General features: G+C 41.3%; 1 protein-coding gene across 6 annotated transcripts in view; it reads right to left on the bottom strand.

The window, feature by feature from the left end:
- Positions 1 to 22,458, bottom strand: part of RAPGEF2 (Rap guanine nucleotide exchange factor 2) — a 157,223-nt gene that overhangs the window by 85,617 nt on the left and 49,148 nt on the right. For all 6 annotated transcript variants that reach the window (XM_077299989.1, XM_077299986.1, XM_077299987.1 and 3 more), the window contains exons 2-4: positions 19,335 to 19,405; positions 15,541 to 15,597; positions 7,867 to 7,950 (exon numbers count right to left, since the gene is read on the bottom strand). In XM_077299989.1, coding sequence (XP_077156104.1) covers positions 7,867 to 7,950; positions 15,541 to 15,597; positions 19,335 to 19,405 — 212 coding nt within the window. The remainder of the gene's footprint in view (positions 1 to 7,866; positions 7,951 to 15,540; positions 15,598 to 19,334; positions 19,406 to 22,458) is intronic.

Genomic DNA, 22,458 nt, shown 5'->3' on the forward strand with positions numbered 1-22,458 from the left:
TCCCAGCATTAGGCTCTTCTCCAGGGAGTCCTTCCTTCTCATGAGGTGGCCAAAATATTTGAGTTTCATCTTCAGGATCTGGCCTTCTAAAGAGCAGTCAGGGCTGATCTCCTCTAGGACTGACCGGTTTGTTCGCCTTGCAGTCCAAGGGACTCGCAAGAGTCTTCTCCAGCACCAGAGTTCAAAAGCCTCAATTCTTTGACGCTCGGCCTTCCTTATGGTCCAACTTTCGCAGCCATACATTGCAACTGGGAAGACCATAGCCTTGACTAAACGCACTACCATTCTATAATATTGTTTAATACTATCCTAGCACTGTTAAAAGTGTTGGTTCCACATCACTGACAGGGAGGTGACCTGGTTCAGCAGTAGAGAATCTGTTTGACATGAAGAAGGTCCCAGATACTATCCACAGCATCTCCAGTTTAAAGGACCAGGCAATAGGGGATATGAAAGACCTGTGCTTGAAAGGTGCTACCAGTTTGAGTAGACAATACTGACTTTCTCTACCAAGGGTCTAATTCAGTATAAGGTACAATCATGCATGTACTCTGCAATACTGAATGGGTGTGCATCTCTTAATTTGAAAAAAAAAATCTCTGTATAAAGAATTACAATAATCTGCCAACTACAATTACAGTGGCAACTATACTAATCCAATTCCATTTTTAAAGATCTTTCCTCCAGTCATATTGATTATGCAAGAGAAATAATGTAGTCATTTCTCATTCTTTTTGCATCGTGAATGCAAATTAGTTATCAAGAAACTGATGTTTACAAATTATTTTTTCCTGAGTTAGCTTTCTGAGTTTTTGTTTATACCAAGCAATCTCCAGGCTATGAGCCACTTATGGTCTACAGCGTATTTTAATGAAACCTGCACAACCATTCCCATGGCTGTTATCCACATAGCTCCCAGCAGCTTACATTTAGTGCCATATGGCTGCTGTTGCCTATACAAAGCTGAAGCCAAGCCTTGGTACAGTCTTCCAATGTTTTTCCCCAAGTAAGAGGCAGCTAAAAGCCAAGGCAGTGGCACTGACAGGAAGGCTGTCACTAAATCCCATCCTTCGGGGGAGAGGGGGGATGCACAGATCTTTCCAAGTTCGTACGATGTCCTCTTTCATTTTAGGACAATCTTCAAAACTCATTCACAAGTTTCAGTGTCTTTGGGAAAGATAACCTAAACCATTACAGGTAAGGAAATGTGGCTGAACGTCTTTAGAACAATGTAATTTCACCCAAGAACAAACCTTCAACAGAAGCAGTAACAAATAATATTTATTCATTCCATTTATATTTATTAATTTAATTTATATACCACCCCTCGCTGTGGTGTCTTTGATATGTCACTTTACAGTTCAAAGCTTGTTTACCAAAACACGCTAGCCATGAATAAACAGAAGCTTGAATTTAGGGGAGATTCGTGTTGAACTCTGGCCATATTATTTTCATAACAGAAGCTTGAATTTAGGGGAGACTCGTGTTGAACTCTGGCCATATTATTTTCATAACAGAAGCTTGAATTTAGGGAAGACTCGTGTTGAACTCTAGCCATATTATTTTCACCACACTTTCCTTTTTATCTTGAACTGATAGTACTGCTTCCATTAATGGAATATTTAAATGGTGGCTCTCTAAAGAATACGTTTGATGCATATATTTTGTAAAGTTTTGCCATACTCCAAAATTGCACCATCAGGATTCACCTTCTGGATTAGTCTGGTAGGATATACCTTAATGTCTCTTCAACAAACAGAGATACAAGGAAATTCTGGCCTGAAACAACCTATCAGACTAATGAAAGTGCTCCTGCTTTAGCATTATACATTTCAAGGTTCCTGAACCATCACAGTGCACTTTGGGCTCAGGTGTATTACATATGAAAACAAGGAGACCCGAGAGCAACATGCAGCAATGTTTTATTTTCAGAACACTCACATACAGAAGGAGCATTTTCATAGGTGGAAAGGCCAAATCTGCTACTGTAGTGATTATTATTTTCAATAAACTTGCTTTGAATTTATTACATTAACAAAAAAAAGCAAAGTAATTGCAAAGAATCTTCTGAAGTATTCATGAATATTGGCTTGTTTATTTTTGCAGTCTCATGCGGGTGACTCATCAGATTTTAAAACAGGATTGCCTTTAAAAACCAAACGTAAGTTTCTGTTTCTCTTCTCAGTTTGAAGTCTTTATTTTAGTGCTCTAATAAGAGATTTATTGTGGATTCATGCATCTTCAGAGAACGGTTTTGTTGCCTATGTAATCTATACTAAAACATCTGGAAAGTTGTAGTTATGGCAACAGTGTTGTTACCAACTGATTAAGGGTAACATGAGGGAGAGTTGTGAAGGATTACATCATATTCTATTTTGGTTTTTAAATTACTTGTTCTTAGTATCTGCAGCACTATTTCTAAAATAACAAGCCACAATTTTACTCATTTCCATCCATTTTTCTGGAATATATTGTATTTCACTTATTTACAACATACTACAGAATTTCTGCTTCATTATGCAAAAGAGTTACAACCATAAAATATCAGTTTACATTTTCATTAACTGCAAATGATGTTACATTCTTATTACTATAAAAATAAGAAAAGATTGGGGGAGGGTCCTGTGTCTGCTTGATATTTGCCAAAGATCTAGCTTCCCCCCCAGCCCCCCCCCATTCTTTTTGCATCACCTTAGATGGGTAAAAACAAATTCCAATTATTAGGCAAAGTGCAGATTTAAGATATCATAATGATATATTGGATGTGTACTGCAAAAATAGATTTTCTGAGCCATGCATTTTCTGGCAAGAACAAGGGCAGCAGTTACTAGAGGAAGAATCATTAACAGCCATACCACTCTCAAAAGGCCAAAAGAAGGAACTGTGTAGAATAAAGAAGCAAGTAGAAGTCAATATAAAAGTGTAGAAACAGAAGTATTAAAAGTATTAAGCGTACCACCTCCTACCCAAATCCTGCTCTCCCTTAACAAGGCAGGAAATGAACGGAGGAAAGTTGGTGACTCCGCTCAGGAGGCATTAAGTCTTGAAGAATGTTAGTTCTGCCTCCTTGATGGACTTCATCAGAATCCCCCGTGTCAAGATGCCCTCCCCTTCAACCTCTGTCTGTCTCTACATTAAGCAGCAACAAAAATGGCATTGCTGTAACATCTATCATAATTAAAAGAAACTGAATTCACATTCATTTAGCATGAATGGTGCTTTAGTCTGGGTGAGTGACCTTTTCCCTAGTATATTTTATAACACAGTTTTCAAATGCACACCAGTACCTATACATATGCACACAGTATCACAACGAATGTATGCAGAAAACAAATGTGCTATGAAAATCCCATACATTATGTTTCCCAAGCCTGAACACATTTTCAAAATAAAACAACAAAAACAAAAATGCAAACTGGACTCAAAACAAACAAAACAGGACTCAAAACAAACATTTGTTTGTTGTGTCCAAGTAAATATAGTATTTCAGACAACTTAAAACCTGGCATGCAATATAAGTCATGGAGTTAAATTATGATATAACTCATTTAATTTAAAATCTTTAACCCCCCCCCCCCCCCCCCCGAGGCTGTGCTTGCCAGAGAACAAGAGACGGGTGGGCTGCCTCCAAAAGCTGGGCTGTGACCTTCCTCCCACTCCTCCAGGAGAGTACAAACCAGCCACAGGGCTTACCAGTTGCCGGATCTTCCTCCTCCCAAGAACCCAGAAGCAGCAGTAAGGTGGAGGAGGACGGCAGCGGGGAAGGCCATGACTGGCCCTACTGGGGGCATATCACCAGTGAGGGTCAATTGGGTAGGATGTGTGTTGTCCACACACCACCCCAGTATAATAAATGGCAATATGCATTGGATGATCTTCTGAACACACTTCTCATTGCAACTTAACAGTCAGCTTCAGTAATCAGATGCACATCCAACAGATCCTGGTGATATGGCATAGGAAGTCTGCTTTTTGTTCACACATCACTTTTGTGGGGATCAAGGTATGGAAGCATCATACATCAATCACTTCTACTATGCAATTAACGTTTCGTTCAAGGAGGTTTGCCAGGGATCCCTCTCAAGTTCTTTAAATAAGCAATGAGGGATCAGACTCTGGTAGGTATCCCAGATGGTCAGAGCCCATCGTAGTCACTGTTATTTTTAAAAATATACCCCTGCTACTACTTCAATCAGCATATACAATATCCATTTATAAGCTATTGCTACTGAAATCCTGACAAGAGTAGCTACAGTTTTCTAGTGGTTCTTTCTTATTCACATTCCTGCATTACCTTAGTGACAGCCTCAGGCAAACTGGCATAAAACTGATTTAAACACTATGAGACATCACAAACTGAGGCACAGAGAAAGGAAGAAAGAAACAAGACCTTTTCAAGGCAAAATTAAATGTGTCAACCAGCCACATAGAAGAAAACTAGAAAAAATATTGCGTTTTCCTCAATGCAAATAAATATTTGAAAAACAGAAACCTTATTCGTATTGTAGAATTCAATTACGTAATTAAGTATTCTGCCTGAAATATCACGTGCTAGCCAAATGCATCAGACAGTGAGAAAAGCGTTATTTGAAAAGCCATAATTTTAATGAACTATTGACAGTGTATCCCAACAACTGGCCCTGTGGTCCAAAATCAGCTTTTACAATAGAGACAAACAGGGTATATTTATCCTATGGTCCTACCTCAGACCTGTGCTTTCTCTGTTCTTTCTCCATATTTCTCTTTTTATTGCCAAAACTTCTGACTTTTTGCCAGATTGACAAACAGATCTTTATTTTTTGCCTTTTAATATATTTTTACATGCATACACACACACACTTACTTTTATGCCACCCCTCACCAGAACAGTTATCCTTAACACTATTTTGCTCCCTTATATATTTGGGAAACAGCCTCCTGGGAGGAGACTATCCGGGGCCCTATCCATCCAGGTCCACCCTGATTGGCCCATCCCCTCCAGCTCCCTCTCTCCCTCCATGCCTGCTAGAAGCCTTGTGGCTGCGGCCTCCATTTTCACCCATGAGGAAAGAGGCAGCAACAGGGCTTTGTGGCACGCAGGTACGTTCCTGCTGAGAGGGAGCCGGGGGGGGGGGGGGAAGAGTGTGCAGCCTCCCTGTGGGTCGCAAAGCCCTGTCACTGCCAGCAGGGGGGGAGGAGCTTTCCAATCCCATTAGCCACCCTCTCACGCCCTCCTGCCTGCTACCCCTTTCAAAGCCCATTTTTAAAATGGGCTTTGATACTAGTCCTTATCCATTGTTGTTCCTCTATATATTTCTGAAACAGCCTAGGGGTTGGGACGTGTCTAGCTGTCCAAGTTGGAATAGGGCCAGTGTGCAGCCAGCTTTGTCCTGATTGGTCCTTCCCCCGAGGTTCTCGCCCTGGACTCTAGCCTCTTTGCTCTCAGATGCCTCAGTGCTTGGAGCCAGCAGCAGATGAGAGGGCCCTGGGCAAAGGGTCGTGGTGAAGGGTTTGCTAACGAGAGCCTCCTGGCCTGCTGACTGCCTGCTAAGGAGCTCTGTCTTGGCCCTGCTAACAAGCTGCCCAGCCCCCGCCCGCCCCACTTGTGCTGCAGCCCAAAGCCACCTTAAGTTGCCTGGCCAGGGACCAGGGCAGGGGACCCTTTCAAAGCCCGTTCTTAGAAACAGGCTTTTAAGCTAGAATTACAATAAAAACATTAAAATCTTAAAATTCAATTTTAAAACAATACAGTTTACCTGTCACAAACACCATCTGGGCCAGATGTTAAACTCAGTAAGTTAAATAATTGACCCAGCTTTGATGGTAGGGGAAAAAATCAGACAAAGGATGACTCCTCCAAATACCAGTTTACTTACTTCTGAAATTCAAGGGGCCTTAATCCTTTGGTCTCTCATGGCCCCAGTTTTCAACCCCAAGGTCCCACCTGTTTTGCTGCATGAAACAATCTATTTTTCAACCCATATTCCTCTATGCATGTACACATGCACGCTTGATCTTTGGATCCATTTAAATAATGCAAATAGACGCTGGAGAAGGAGGGACTTCAATAAAGGGTTTTGGACCTAAAACTCTTAAGCATAAATAAAGAAGGGAACTGGTAATACAGCAATTATATAAATTTATTCAGCCAAGTAACAAGCAGAAACACCTATTGTGAGTGTACCTCATGCTGCAGTTATCCTAGCAGTTCTTTTAAGAGTCAGATAATTTCTTCAGAACCCAATTATACTTAGATGGCACTAATACTTAGTGGCCATTCAGTATTAAGGTTGTGGACCTTGAACTTCCATTAGACATTATAAAAGAAAATTTGGAACAAGCCTTAAAGTACAGCTTGTGAAATTCAAATGAAGATCCACTAGCTATTTAAATAATACTCCATATCTTTAAACCGCCCGTGGCGCCGCGGGCGCCACGGACTAAATAAATGGTTAAGGGGTTCTAAGGTGGGATTTGTCCGTGATGAGGAAGGGTCCGGATTGGACCCTTCCCCGGGACAGACATTCGGAGGGACCCATCGGCAGGCGCACAGCGCCTGCCGATGGGTCCCTCCGATTCCCAGCCCCAGCAACTGCGAGCCGCGCGCAGCGCAGCTCGCACTTGCTCCCTTTCCCGCCGGGCTGACGCGTCGGAGGCGCAAAGCGCCTCCGGCGCATCAGCCCGGCCGCAAGGTACCCCCCGGCAGCCGCGCAGAGGCGGGCGGGGAGGCGCTGTCGGTGGCGTTGAAGTTGCAGGCGCGCCGGGTGGCGCGAAGGCGGGCGGAGGCGCTGGCGGCCAAGCGGCGGAGCTCCGAGCCCAGCACCGCCGAGCCCAGCGGGGGCCGCCCCACGCCGCGCATCGAGCGCCAGACCCGCCTGCAGCGCCCGCAGACGCCAGCACAGGCCCCGCGCCCGGCCCCACAGCGCCACCCAACGCGCCCGCGCCGCCGCCGCCCCCCCGCCTCCGGCACCGCCGCCACCATCCCAGCCCACGCCCGCCGCCACGGCCTCCCTCACGGCGTACGGGCAGGCGGACGCCCAGCCCACGGGCCTCCCTCAGCCCCGTGCACGCATGCCGCCGTCTGAGGGAGCCCCCGGCAGTCGCGCAGAGCGCGGCTGCCGGGGACTCCCTGCCCACCAAATGACCGCCGCCCGGGGGAGACACCCCATCCCTACTCCTTTCCCACCTGGGGTCCCTTCCCGATGGCCATTCCCCACTGCCGCTTCCCCGCACACACACACAAACACACACACACACACAGCCTCACCACCCAGGTTTGGGCTTCTTTGAACACTTGGCTATTAGCAAGGTTTGAAGCCAAGTCCAGCCAAATAAGAGATGGAGGAATAAAGGGTTCACTACCAGGTAATTTTAGAATTGAGAATTCCCAATTTATTAGTCATGCAGATTATATACCATTAGGCATATACATTCTACCCTCTTTACTTCCTTATAGTTTTGGATTCTTAACAAAATAAAATGTCCTTCTAAAAGATTGCCTGGCTTCAGTTACTTAGGACAGCTACAAATAAAAATCACTTCCACATGACAAGGTGCTTTGCCATTCCAACTTAATCCCTCCCTCATTTTTCCACCTGTTAGAGAGCATAATAAAGTCACTGAAAGCAGATCTGTATACCTAGCTGACAAACATAGCAAGGATCATTGGCTGCAATCTCATTTCATGGAATGAGCATTTTCTGAAACTTATTATTGTAAACAGAGACATTATAATAGACTGATAAATGATCTCGAATCTGGAAACAATGCTTAGCTCTTTAAGCATTCTTTGATGTTGTTTCAGCAACCAATATGTATTTGTTTAATATTAGATATATACAGTTAATACTGCCTTTAATATTTAAAAACCATAAATTCCAGGCATACCTGCTCCTTGGAAGAAACATTGATTCTTTGATAAATACTGAACCAGACAGAAGAATATACCAACAGGTCCCAATATCATCTGGGCTGTAAATAAACAAGAGATAGTATTAGAAGGCGCTACTTACACAGAGGAAAAACACCCCCAAAATCTGCGTAATAAAAATAAGGCACATACCAAGAAAAAAAGTCCCACAACTCACATTTTTTACATTGTAATGGAAGTTGACTTGAATGTAATTATGCTGGAGGAAGTCTAGTGAAAACTTAGTGACAATGTTGCAGATGAATTATTGGCAGGCAAGGGGGCACCTTTGGTAAAGAAGACGAGACTTCTTCTCGGCTGGCAAAGAGGCGGGAAGGAGACAGGCGTCGTCCTAAACGGACGCTCCAGCCCCGCCCCTTGCCGCGCGCGCCGCCGACGCAGCGCGCCTCCAGAGGCTTGCGCCGTGGCCGCCGGAGCCGTCGCTCCTTTCCCGGCCCCCCACCCGCCAAAGAGCCGCACGGGTGAGTCCGTGTGTACTACATTGTGTGTACTACAGAAATTTAGTCTTTTTCTTGATATGGTTGAGAGTAACAGGAACCTTCATTGAGGAGATGAGTACTATCTAAGTATTTTGTCTGACGGAGATAGCTACATGATCCCATTTCTTCATGTAGTACTAAAATAAGTGACAGGAAGATGTTCTATGCAGCAAAATATTAGTTCTAAAAAACCTCCAAGACTATTTTGAACACATAAACTAATTAGAAAGCTAATTAGTTTTTTGTTTCGGAAAAATAAGGAATCAGCATAAAATAGTCAGTTTCTATAATACTTCCAGCAGAGTCTATGTTCATGCTATACCTAGCCACATATCTCGTCATCAGTTTATTATTATCTATTTCTAATTCCCAATAACAACTATTACAAGATATACATTTAAAGTATATTTGAATAAAATAATTCCATTTAGTAGGGCTTGGAAGTCCCAAATCCTTAACTATGGGATACAACAGAATTCATAGGCTAGTCCAGTGGTTCATAGGCTAGAGCTGTGGGTCAGGACCCCATTTGGGGTCGCCTAGCCCCTTCTGGGGGGGGTCCCCAGGTTGATTGCCGCTGCTGCAGCAGTGGCCAGCAGCAGCAGGCAGACAGCAGGCAGCGGCAGTGGGTGGTGATGGTGGAGCCATGGCAATGGCCGCCTCCACACTGCCTGACTGTTGTGCACCTGCGAACGCTCACACACGCACACTGCTCACACGCGCACATGCAGACCCAGCCACCGCAGTTGGGGTCGCCAACTCAGAGTAGTTGAGAACTGCTGGGCTAGGCAAAGTTTTTAAAAAACAAAAATGTCAGTAACATTACTGAAATTTACAATGGGGTGTCCAGGTTCAAACTAAATGTAATGGAGGCTTAGAAGCAGGGGGAAGTGAAATGGAACACCCAAATGACTGGCAGCCATTCAGGCCTCACAGTGGACAGGTGTGTATGCCATTTCAGGGATTGATCCTGCAACAAAATGGCTTGCAACCACTATGGCCTTATAGCAGGGCATGCACTCGTAAGCGGGAGGGAACAAAACCTATCCATGAAATGGCTTGCAGTGAGCTTCCCTGTTTAGAAATGGCATAGGGAAAATGTTGGAAATAAAGAGGGCTTCCCCTAAAGAAATGGGAAATGGCATGAGAAGTGAAATGTTCCTTGGGCCGAGCCCACCCACTCCCAAAGTACAAAGCTGTGGCCATTGCATAACTAAGCACACTTATCTTTCTTATGCAGTACTGGGATAAGGAAGCAATTTTCTCCCCACAATTAAAATGGTTTGTTGTGACCTACCCCCCTCTTGAATAAGTTTAATTGCTTTTCTTTCTACTCTTCGTCTCCCCAGAAAAGGTGCAAGATACTTTAAAAACAAAAAAGACCTGCACTCATGGGAAATTGACACCAGTTTTAAAAAGCTGATCTGAGGGAGAATTTTATTTTCCATTTTGGGAATGAGAAATTGGTGGAAATTAGAAGGGGAGGAAATTGATTGCCCTGCACATCCAGGGTAGGGAGAAAGCAAGCACAGTGGTTCTTTTGAGAGTGCAAAACAAAGACCCTTGATGCGTGGTGTGCATTTCTCAGCTTTGAAATGGGCAAAAGACTGCCAATAAATGAAGGCAACTAGGTTTTATGCAGACCCATCACTTGTAGCTTTTTTGTGAGGAATGGAAGGAAACTGGAGACTTGGCTCAAGCTTCCACTGGTAAGGAGACCATCATTTGGGGCTCTTCTTTATAAAAGGTCATCTACTGAGGGGAGCATGGTTTGAAAGGGAAGCCAAATGGCTATGCACACAAATGGCTTAAACTCACCCACATGCAGCTCTGATAAATTGTCGGGTGAGAAAACTTTGCAAGCCTTGATCCATGGAAAATATTCTCTTTTGGATACATTATTTGGGGCAGCTGTGGGTTGGCTTTTGGTGAGAGTTGATCTGGGGGAGGGAGAGCTTTGGCTTTCTATGGGGAGGGCTGCTTAACCCAGGGCTGTGCTTGGAGAAATTTTTGGCACTGTAAGAGAGGAACATTTACTCAGGAGCAAGTCCTAACTTGGGTGAGTCAATCCAAGTGAGTTTATGTGGCCATCTCTGTTTCAACTTGGCACTGTCCAACCAGCTATTTTCAGCAGAGGCAGGCTGGCATATCTGGTAAGCACCTCCCTTCTTGTATGTCTGAATGCCTAAGAAGTAAGCAAATCAAAGGAGGTGTGGGCCTATCCACTGTGAGGTCGAAATGGCTGCCAGATATTTAAAGTCTCCATTTTGCTTCCCTCCTTTAACTGGCTGCCAGTCATTTTAACCTCCCAGCTGACCAGTGGACCAGCCAAGCCATTTAAACCTTCCATTTCACTTCTGTTTGTTTGGAAGATGAGAAGTAAAACATAAAGTTTAAATGGCCCAAACCGTAAACCCAACCAGGAAAAAGGTCCAAGAAATGTTCAGGGAGCATGAATCGGTCAAATTTATAACCTATTTAAGGTTGTGAACCGGTTTGTTCCCATCCATACTGCAGAATGCACTGTATATATTTGCAAGCTGAAAAATTCAGTGATATAAACATTGTGTTTTATGTACTAATTTAAGAAATAAGTAACATTCCATCATTATTAGATATCAGAATCTCTTTCTCTCTTTCTCACATACACACACACAACTCAACACAGAGCTAACTATAGTCTTCAGGGAAAGGAAGAGATCAACTCAAAATCACCTTCAAGTAATTGTCATCATGCTCAAATGTCACATAAAAAGCACTGCTTAGAAATGCAACTGTATATTTATTAGGAGGAGGAAATCACCTGCACTTTGAAAGTCCCTTACAGATTCAGCTTTTTGAAAATGTCTGTGAATGGATCTGAAAAGTTCAAAGCAATTCTGTTTTTGAAATAACCATCAGTAGACTGAATCAGCTCACTGCAATATTTATTATCATGCTTACTAGTATGAAAGCTGCAGCTAGTATCTAGGTCCTCCCCTTGAAAAGCGTTAGGCTTCCCTTTCTTCCCAAGAAATAACCCCCAAATAAGTAGCCACCATCTTTCACAGACTTACTTTCACTAGGAGAGATAAAGGATTTATGGAATCCAGCTACTGAATTCTTGAACAAAGTTGCTCTAATGGCTAATGCTGCATAGAAATCTCCCAGCAGGGGGAGGAGGAGAGAGAGACACTTTCCAAATACAATCTATAAATAAGCTATTGTAATTTACTGCAGTACAGCTCTGGCCAAAGCCCAAGATGGCTTTGCCAATTGTCTAGCTATGAGAAGGTATAATATACCTTTGGGGAAGTGAAAAAAGCAACAGACTAGCCCCTGCTGCTGTGACTCTTTGCATTATTAAATATTCCCCTGGATGACTTTCACAAAAGCCAATGGAAGGTGAATGCATAGTAATGTCTGAAAAAACCTCAACATACTGCTTTAAGTTAATATTCTGAGTTTTGCTAAGGCTTCACCCAAGTTTAATTTATTCACATTTTAAGATACCGCTTCTTTGTCCTTGTAAGCAAGATAAAAAGATCTGAAATCAATGTCTGTAAGATCAGGTGGAGACATAAGACTGGTTCTGTATAAACCATGACTGGTAAAGCAGTAGGCAGCTTTGGAATGCTAACACACACACACAACCACAAAGTGCTGGCAAGTAATTTAATCCTTCCAAAATCAAAACTCTGCATGTTATTGACTCCATGGCCCACAGGAAACTACAACAAAAGATACTGTCTCCACATCTTAGCAATAAAGGGCAATATGCCTCAGGAAGCTGTATGTTCCCCTATCTCTGGGGAACATATTGGGAGAGACAGTTCGTCACATACATTTGTGACGTATCTCCATTGTAAAGGAAGCATCAAAAGTCATCCCCAAATTCTTGCCAGCATGTGAAGCAGTCAGCTGCACTCCATCAAGAAGGGGATATACGTTTACTTTCATGGGCCCTTCTTTCCCAGACACAGGACCTTCGTCTTCAAGGGATTGAGTTTCAGGCTCTACCAGAGCCATCCTACCACAGCCTTCAGACATCTGACGAGTGAATCTGAGGCTGTATCTGGCCAGCCAGCCATCAACAGATAGAGCTGGATATCAACAGTGTACTGGTAGCACCCTAGCCCATACCTGTGGACCAGCTGTGCAAGAGGGCTCATACAGATGTTGAATAACATTGGGGAGAGGATCACAAGAGAGTGGACAGTCATGGGACTGCTCTTCCCTGACAGCTGACAGCTACGCTCTCTTCTTGACCTTGGAGGAAGGAGGTCAGTCAACTCTCATGTCCTATGTCAGCAAGGTGGTGAGCCAAAAGCTTGTAATCGACTATGTCAAACACTGCCGTGAGATCTAATAACACTAGCACTGCTGACCTGCCTCAGTCTAGCTACCTCCAATCTATGAGGATGACCAAAGCCATTTCCACCCTATGGCTAGGCCAAAAACCAGACTGGTATGGTTCCATGGCTGATGCTTCTAACTGGCCGCTGCAGATCTGATTGGTTGTTCAGACTCAAAAAAACAGTGCTTCGGCTGCCTCCAAAGCACAAAATCCTTCACTGACTGAACACAAGCTGTGTGTATGCAACACCTGGATGGCCCAGGCTAACCTGATCTCATCAGATTTCAGACAGATCAACCCTGGTTCATACTTAGATGGGAGATCACCAGGGAAGACCAGGATTGCTCCACAGAGGCAGGCAATGGTAACCCACCTCTGAACACCTCCTATCTTGAAAACCATACAGAGTCACCATAAGTCAGCTGCAACTGAAGGAAACATTCTGTGGCTGGCCATCTCCTACAGCATACAAGAGTATAAGGACAGTCTAATCATTAAACCAAACAGAGAGAAACAGACCTATCCAATGGCAATACAGTAAATATATTCATAAAAGAAAGAAAAGTGTCCTTTTTTGTAGTTGTCCTTATTTCTTTATTCTGTAGGACTTCTGTCAAAATGGAATCCAGGTAATATCTCCTACAGCAGCCATTTTGAATCTGGCCCAACCTCCTGAGCATTCAATTTGTGGCTGTACCACCATCCCAGCTCAGAAGTCTAAACGTACCACAGGATCAAAAATGTTGGGTACTCCTTGCATAGTAACTGTTCCTATGCTCCCTCCACCATATTCCTCACTACAGTCCAAAGTCCAAACTAATGTTCCAGTGTTTATCTGAATGGGGGATTTCCCTGATGCTGATCTAGACTCTTGATTTCCTGGACTACCAGTCTCCCCTCATACAGAATCTTGAAGATGAAACTATGTCTAAAAAGACCCTTATGCACTTAACAGAGATTAACACTATTAAATTTTCCATTAAAGGAGCACCACTTATTTTATAAAGTGACAGCAGTCAATTTTCACACACACCACAATACATTTACAGTATACAGATTAAATGCACTCTACAATAAATGTTCATATTTTATTTTAGGGATTTTTAAGAAACCTGAACAACTAGAAGCGGATGCATCACAGTCTTTCAAGGCTAGATTAACCACCCCCCTCTCAAGGAACTATTAACTACCTCTCAGACCCAGTCACCCCCCCACTCCCACATACACACACACAGACCAATTTAATTAGTCAGAAAGAGTGAAGGCTTGAAAACCCACAAGGATCCTGCCCACATCCTCAGACTGAATAAGCTAAAAAAATATCTCAAACAACCAGACAGGCTGGCACCTTGGCACTATCTGATTCTGACACTGTGCAAATGGAGAGGCCAAGTTGAAACAGATGAAGAGATTGTACATGCAAAGTACTGAGCAAAATGGTCACAAGGAGCCCCAAGCAGTCCACAGGCTTCTGACCATATAGTTTGCCTACACTGTACAGAAGTAATGGTGGTGGAACAGTGTGTGTGTGTGGGGGGGGGGTGTGCCTCACAGCCAAAGTATGCTTTATAATAAGCTTTTGTCTATGTCATACCAGATTCGTTCTGAGTTTTCTCCAGTGCTGCTGTAGTCGTCTCCCTCGACCTTTCATTGCCTGCAGCCATATGGTAAGCCAACGGTCTACCTGGTCTCTAAAGTTTGTGAGAGGGTGCTTAGAAGCGACCATGACAACCATGGGATCATCTCACCATTCCAGAAGTCTACCAGGTCACTATCAGGAGCATCAATCATATAAATAGGAAAATCCCCTAAGCAGTGTCTCAAGGGGCAGATCATTTTAATAGATCCTCTAACCCCTGCAGAATCTTGATATCCCTGAGACTTTAAACCCAAGTAATAATCTGTCCATGACGAACAACAGTCATCAATTCCTCCACCTGAGATCGCATTACTAGCATATACAGACAGACCACTCTATACAATCAGTTTGCATGGAACTACTATAACAGGTCAAATAAACCAGGGTGCATATAAAAGTTAAGGACATCATAATCTATCCTCTAGTACTTCATATGCTGCAATCTGAATCGTTTGAGGAAGGAAAGGAAACTGGTATTGCTAAGCAGGTTTCCAAAATCAGATTCATGTTTGGGAACTACAGTAGCCAGAAGTCAAACTTACTGGTAGTGCTGCAGTTTTAGAAGTTTTCAGGTGGTAGTCTACTCCCAAATGCAAAGCAAACAACCAACATGATGGTTAAGGAGAAGAGACTGTCTATCGTCCACAAATTTTCTCAGAAATTTCCTCAGGTCAAAGATAAACTGGCTACAATAATTAGGCCATGATTTTGGACTCAGAAATGTCCCGTTTCAAAGCCAGCAATGGCTGCCACAGGAGAAAATGAAATCTGTGCTATATGCATGCAACCAGCTCAGCACTGCCCTCTCTCTACTAATCGTCTGCTGCACAATGAAAATTGCTGCTAAGTTTCTTTCCCATTCTGCCACATCACTACAAGAGCAAACTATTACATATTTCATCTAAAGGCTGAACTGTAAAACCTACCAGGAGAACCAAGAGACATACAAATTATTGAATAAACCAGCAAAGTAGAAGTACTATATGGTCAGAACTATCCAACGGAATGTTTTTCTCTTAAGAATGACATGATAAAACTGATTACAGCCTTTTACATCTGCTGTAGAAAGCTGAATTCCCTTGTGCAAATTAAGCTGCCATTCTATGTAAAAATCATAAATTGTGAATCTACAAGTCTTCACATAAGCAATTATGATAAAAATTGAGACCATACTTACTAGTACAGAACTTCATTGGCTTCATGCCTCTCGTATCTCACTGTTTCACACATCATTCTGCAAGGATAAAAGTTAACCATTTATTGTTTTTAAAGGTGTGATCATTTATAATTAAAAGTTTTGCTTATCAAACATTCTAAACCATGTAACAATCTAGCTTTCAATTCAATATACTTCAGCGATTTTAAATTTTCCACAAATCTGCGCACTGTTATAGTTACCACTCAGATTGTTGCAGTTACTATCCAATCTAAAAGCAGTACATGCTGATAAAAGCTGCCTGTTTACCGGTTAGCAGTTTCTCTTTATATTTTCTTTAGCTGTATGTGTATGTTTCAAAAACATATTCACACAGATTTGCTCAGAACAAAACTGTATAGCACACTGTCTGCTATGTTTGTTCTCAGGTAATTCACATAATTCACCATCATCAAAAACAAGGATTTTAAAGGCTGTGAGAAAAAAAATATTTCTAACAGAACACAGACAGGAAATGGGACACTACAGTACAGTAGTACAGATGTTTTCCACAATGGATTGGCATGTTAAAAGGTAAGGAATCAAAGGCAGAAACTGTTCAGCAAAGGAAATTAATGTAAATGGCACACCCAAAAATAGAGTAAGTAAACAAACATTAAATTTGCTAGTACTAATTCGTGATTTGGAAGATATAGGTGACCTGAAAAACTTTATTTGCATTGCACACCTCCCCCATTAAAAGTCAACTTGGAACAAAAGAGCTCCAGATGTGTTGAGATGTACAACTTGCAAAAATGTTGAAGGGAGAACATCTTTTCCTGAAGCAAAATGGAAAATGCTGCCAGAAAATGACATTGATGCAAATACTTATTCTATCATGCCTGAACTTACTTTAACATTTTAGTAACAAAAGAAGCATCATTTAGAACTGAACTGGCATATAAATCTTGTACTCCTTGGCATATTCTTAAAAATTAAAAAAATATATATCATCATTTCCTATAAGCAAGACTTTAAATATACCCCATATTAAAGAGAGCTGAAAATGGCTGCATTCTATGCTACCATTGCTCATTGTATTTGTGCTAAAGGGAGGAATTGAAAATAGAAAACAAAAGTTTTGTTGTAAACTCATAATACAGACAGCAGTATATTCTACTACTTAGTCAAGCTTTGTGACACTGAACTTTTCAACAGTGTATTATCACACACAGCATATTAATTGTAGACAAAATTAATCATTTTAAAATAAACATTCTTTAATATGTATTGGTCTCTAGTACACAGGAATTGTTAAATGCTGCAGATTGTTCTATATAAAAAGCAAACCACTATAGTGTAAAACTTAACTCATTCCAAAAGAGAAACTATTTATACTGAGGATCTCTCCCCCGCCCCCAATGCTCCCTAAAATTCACACTTTTTCTGATGGCTTCTTTTTTAAGTCTTTCTAGAGGATTCCCCCCCCCCCCAGGCCATCACATCTCTATAGATGACAGCCTCTTAGCAGTGATGGTTCCATCATGTTACTAATTAATTTCCTATATCTGAAGGTGCTTTCATTAAAGCATTGTATATCCCTAAAAGAAAATATTCTTTTAAACATTTAACAGAACAATATATCTAGAGGAATTCTTCTGACTGACTCCCTGTAAAAAAAAATTAAAAGTCAAAAAGGTAACACTTTCAGGAAATTTAAAAAACAGTGTATTTCAATGAACTGTACCTGACTCCTGACAAGCTTATGCAAACCAGACCAGAAAACAAAAAGGGTAACTGGAGAACAGGAATAAAGAAATATGCCATGTATACTAAATAGACTGTTATTAATGTTGTATTAAAATATTTCCTCTTAAATTTCAGGCACACTCTTATTGTGTGGTAGGGGAAATCTTCCAATGTAACAAAAAGACAAAGTAATCTATGTGCTCCAAGTCACATATTAGCCCTGGAAAAATTAATACATTTGTTTATTTATTCTTGCTATTCCATGTCAGGCAAAGAAATCTCCCCCAGGAAATCCGCCTGGCCTTGACGACGGCCAGGGCCTTTTCGGCCTTGGCCCCTGCCTGGAGGAACAAGCTCCCGGAAGAGCTAAGGGCCCTGACAGAGCTGTCTAAATTCCACAGAGCCTGCAAGACAGAGATCTTCCAGCGGGCATTTAGTTGAGGCCGAGAGGGGGTTGACCAGAGTTCAATCAGGGATCGTACCCTAGCTGAACATCCCTGTATTTTATAACAACTTATGCTGATTGTTGGGCTGAACTTAGTAAATTATGTTGGGTGTAAATTATGTTTTTTCCACCATCTTGTGGGTTTTTATGTGTACTGCCATTGTTTTAACTGGGTTTTAATGGGGAAATTGTTATGGCTTTAATTGTTAGCTGCCTCAAGGCGGCAAAGCTGTGAGTGGTGGGATATAAATTGAATAAATAAATAAAATAAATAAATAAATAAGGATTTATCCGAACAGATTACAGCTTTTGAGATTTGTGACAGAAGCTTATGATTCCCCATTGCCAGTTTATGCCACTATACTTGTTTTTACATTTCCTATGAAAAATTCCTATGATCAAGCAATTAAAATCTGAACTCCAGTAAAGTTGAATTTCTCCTGAAGCTTCATGAAAATTACAGTTTGGGGGGAAATGCAGTAACCATGGCAATTATATCAAGCTGCATGTACTGGTAAGACACATTAAGGCAGATATTAGAATCTTTACATTATGGTCATTAATAAATACATTCTATTTCAGAAGGCAACTGTAAAATGTGGGTGCTGCTTGACAAAATTACTGTTTGGTATTGCTAAATTTACATATCAGCATTCTTCCAAAATAATTCTGTTCACATTTTAGTAGTTAAGAAACTTCTAAAAGTGTTTAACAGATTCAATTCCCACCAGCTCCCTTCTCTATAGAGATGCATGATAACCATTATACACTTTACTTATAACCTACTTAGAAGCAAACTATTTTCATTTTAAAATTTCATAAGAGCTCAATTCCCAGGATACCTGTGTTCCAATTAAGTACATTAAGTACATTAAAATGTTGCATTTATAAATGAAATTTTTTTGAAGATGGAAAACGAACAACCTTTTTTTAGTACGTGGTTCAACACCTCTTAGTGGATTTTTCACACCGAAGGCAGTTTCTGGAAGCCATTTTCCCCACTTCACATTTAAGAGCAGAAATTAGCAAATGACAGTATTTCTCAATGCAAGACTGAGTGCTATTTTCCTTTCTCCCGCAGACACACACATCTTATGTCAATAATTTCCCAAATGTAGCTTGATCAAAGAAAATGATAGGCATCAATAAATATCAAATATAACACATACAAACACTAAAATAATGTATTATTTTATTACCATACTTACCGTGACAGGACACCTAAATAAATATAGCTGACACTTTTTGAATCTCTGAACCACTTGGATAATTAACAGCAGATATACAGAGACTATAGATCAATCTGGAGTATAAATTATCATTCATGACATCAGTTGATGCAACTTTAGCAAGACACTGCCTAAAATTAATATTTATCCCAAATTTGTGGAATTTAATTTTAGGACAATGAATATTTCAAAAAATCAACTAAAACTAAAAAAGAACTAGATCTCTCCAGGCATCATTCATGATGATCCCTTTAGCCTACGTTATGCCTACTTCCTGATTTCTGCTATTAGTTCAATATTCAATATATTTATTATTCTGTTGCCAAAGATATTCCATCTCATAAAGAATAACAATGTAACACATAAGTATCACCAGCCATCATGGGATAGCATATTAACATTGGATGTCATACCTGAGCTGGTGTTCTCTCAAATTTGACAAGGCTTCCATTCCATGCAAATAAGAATATACAACCTCCAGATCCTAGAAAGAAATAAGACAATCATTATAATTTGTGACAGAAACACAAGTCACAAATTCTTATTTACATTAGCTATGTCAAAGGATTAAAGAAATAGTCTTCAACATTAGGGAAATGGGCTTCTTAAAATAAGGTAGGGGATATATTCACATTCCTGAGATTCTTTAGAGAAATAGCAAATATTAAAATGTAATAACAAAAACAGAACTGTACTAGTGAAGCTATTGAATATCTCTAGTCCACAATGCTAGAATGTTTAGAAAGTACTGTCCAAAATATAACCATTTCTTTTGAGTACTTAAACAGAAAAACTGTAAGGAAAAGGGTTTTGTAACAATGAAATGAATCAATTCTCTACTAATGCCCACCCTTCTCCTATTACAAATGTTAAGTTATTTCACAAGCTTGGCTGTTATAATAATAGCTGAAATACACATAACTAACTACACGCATCCCTAGAGCATATTTTAATAAAGCTAAGTGCCCATTTATAAACACACCACAGCAAAGTTTTAAAATAAAAGATTAAAATGAATGAACATTATTTAAACAAAAACCTAGGAAGCAAAGTACGCCAATTCCTCCCAAGGGTTAATGTGTATAGTCACAGTTTCATGCCATCTAGCAAATGTTACTAATTCAGACTCTCCGCCTACTCAGCTCTTATCATTTTTAAGGACAAAGTAAGGAATGGGATAATGAGAATCTGTGAGCCACAGGATGGGCAGGGGAAAGTTAGAAGTGATGAGTAAATTTTCTGAAGGGTTCTAAGCAAGTACACACTCTGATTGGTTAGCCATCATTGCCTGGTCTCATTAGCCAAAACTTTTAGCTGGGCTAAGAAAGAGATATTAGCTTGGATTGTGATGGACAAAAGCCTCTTCTGTGATCTGCTGATTTGCAGCAAGGTACTGAACTCTTGAACTGCAGCCTTTGATTTCATGACTGTAAGATTATGCCATCTAATAATACAGATCTTGGTGTCAGATAGTTGATAGCTTTTTTGTTTTCGGTTTTGCATGATTTTAGAGGTGTGTTGTCACTAAGGCCCATTATGCATGGCTGCCGAAACGGCGATTTCGGGTCACATGGAAAACGAGGAGGGGGAAGACGCGACGCCCACTGGTTATGCACGGGGCGGGGCGTGACGGCGGCAAAACCCAGAGTAACCGATTATGCACGCGGCGATCCCGGTGCCACTTCTGGTTGCGCCCCGGTCACCCGGAAGCTGCGCTTTCTTCCACATTTCGCAAACGCGGCTTTTTTGGCGGCATGCACCGAAGCTGCGGCCGGTTGCAGCCGGCACCATGCGTTATCAGTGATTTTAGTCGCCGCCATTCCACCCCGAATGTGCGTTATTTCCCCCGTGCATAATGGGTCTAACAGATAACTTGATATTTCAATGAACATTATGTAAACACACACTATTTTCTTGTGTACACCAGCTCTAGGAGCCTATGATGTTCAGGTCCAGACTCCTTGATGAGTTCTTTTTTTATGCTGGTAGATCAGAATTAAGATTAAAATTTAATTTCTATTAGATAGAAGCATTTTGGTTTGTTTCTGGGTTTTATACAAAGCCAGCTGTATTTCATGGAAGAACCAGACAGTCTCCAAGAATAATGTTAAATAATCAAAAAGAAGAAAGTAATAGTTTGTGCTGCTTTCTATATGTACCTGGCAGAATATATATATTTTTAATTGTAACTTCAGATAGTAGCGAACAGCACACAAGAGCGTATTAAAGAATATGGTAAATTTGGAATAATGTATGCTTTAAAAAAAGAAAGAAAGAATGGTTCTCATTGAACAGACCAGAAGTCCATCACTCTGTTTCCCTTAAGAGGCCAATGAGATACTGGGAGACCTACAAACAGGATTAAAGCTTTTCCCCAATAACTGGTATGTAGAGGTTTAAAACATGGAAGTTAGCAATTATGGCTAACAGGGTCAGATGATGGGTCGTTATTGGTTTATCATTGGTTATCTCTCCTTCCTAACTGGGACCACAATTATCTCCAGCCATTGTATTACTTTTCAGCCCCACTCATAAAACAGCAGCCTTCAAGCTACAGTGCCCCCCAGTGGAACAACAGTGTTCAACTGTTGCCTGGATAACATGTGATCTGACAAATTACTTCCAGTTTCCAGTGAAGGTAGAATATTATCACACAATGTGGTGAAGCCCTAGTGTTGTCACAGGACCAGAAATGTACATTTGGTTTCTCTGAGCTTGGGGGGGGGGGGGCTTTACCAGTACTTTCCAAAATGGGAGGGAGGAGGAGCTGATGCTTATTTGTCTATCAAAATGGCTGATCCCAACAAAATCCTTAAAATATTTGGGATTTTGGGACTGCCAGATAGCTTCAGTTAAGGTAAATTTAAAGGCCTCAAATCCATTTAAATGAATTCAGAATTAACTCCCAACCTAGAGAAGGCATTTAAAAGAAATGCAAGCCACTTAATTGCCTTCAGAATTTACTCACAGGTGTTTGCAAAAGGTGTTTAAAGTGACCATAATATCTTTAAACACCTTCCCACCCCTATTGGAAACAATGAAGAATGAAAGCAGAAGAAACAAGCCCAATCATGATCTCCAGTGCCATGTGGAGCAATGTGCTCTGCTTGTTGCAACAGAAGAAAAAAGGAATCACGAGGCACAATGATATAGTAGTCTTCTCTATGTTTATAGGTGAAAATGTTATAACAAAGTCTAAATGGTCAAACATATGATCAAACATAAAGAGTCAACCAAAACGGGATCCTAGGTTAAGTGACCCGCTTTCCCGTTTTATCTTCGTCAGTGGTTGCTCTTCCAATATACTGTCATAGTAGTAGTCGTAATATCACATTGGCAAAATGCTCATAATCGTCTGGGGATTTCATAAAGCTTGTTGCAACAGCTTCTGGGGGTCACTTCTCCAGCAGCCCAGTTTAAACCAGAAGCTAGCCCAGCCAAAATTGGCTGCACTGTATGCTGCTTATGGGGCTCACTTGTCATGAAGCCTGCAGGCTTAAACTGGACTGCAGGAGAACCAAGCCCAGTCATTACTAG

This window comes from Paroedura picta, chromosome 10, assembly GCF_049243985.1.
Source record: "Paroedura picta isolate Pp20150507F chromosome 10, Ppicta_v3.0, whole genome shotgun sequence".
Lineage (NCBI taxonomy): Eukaryota > Metazoa > Chordata > Lepidosauria > Squamata > Gekkonidae > Paroedura > Paroedura picta.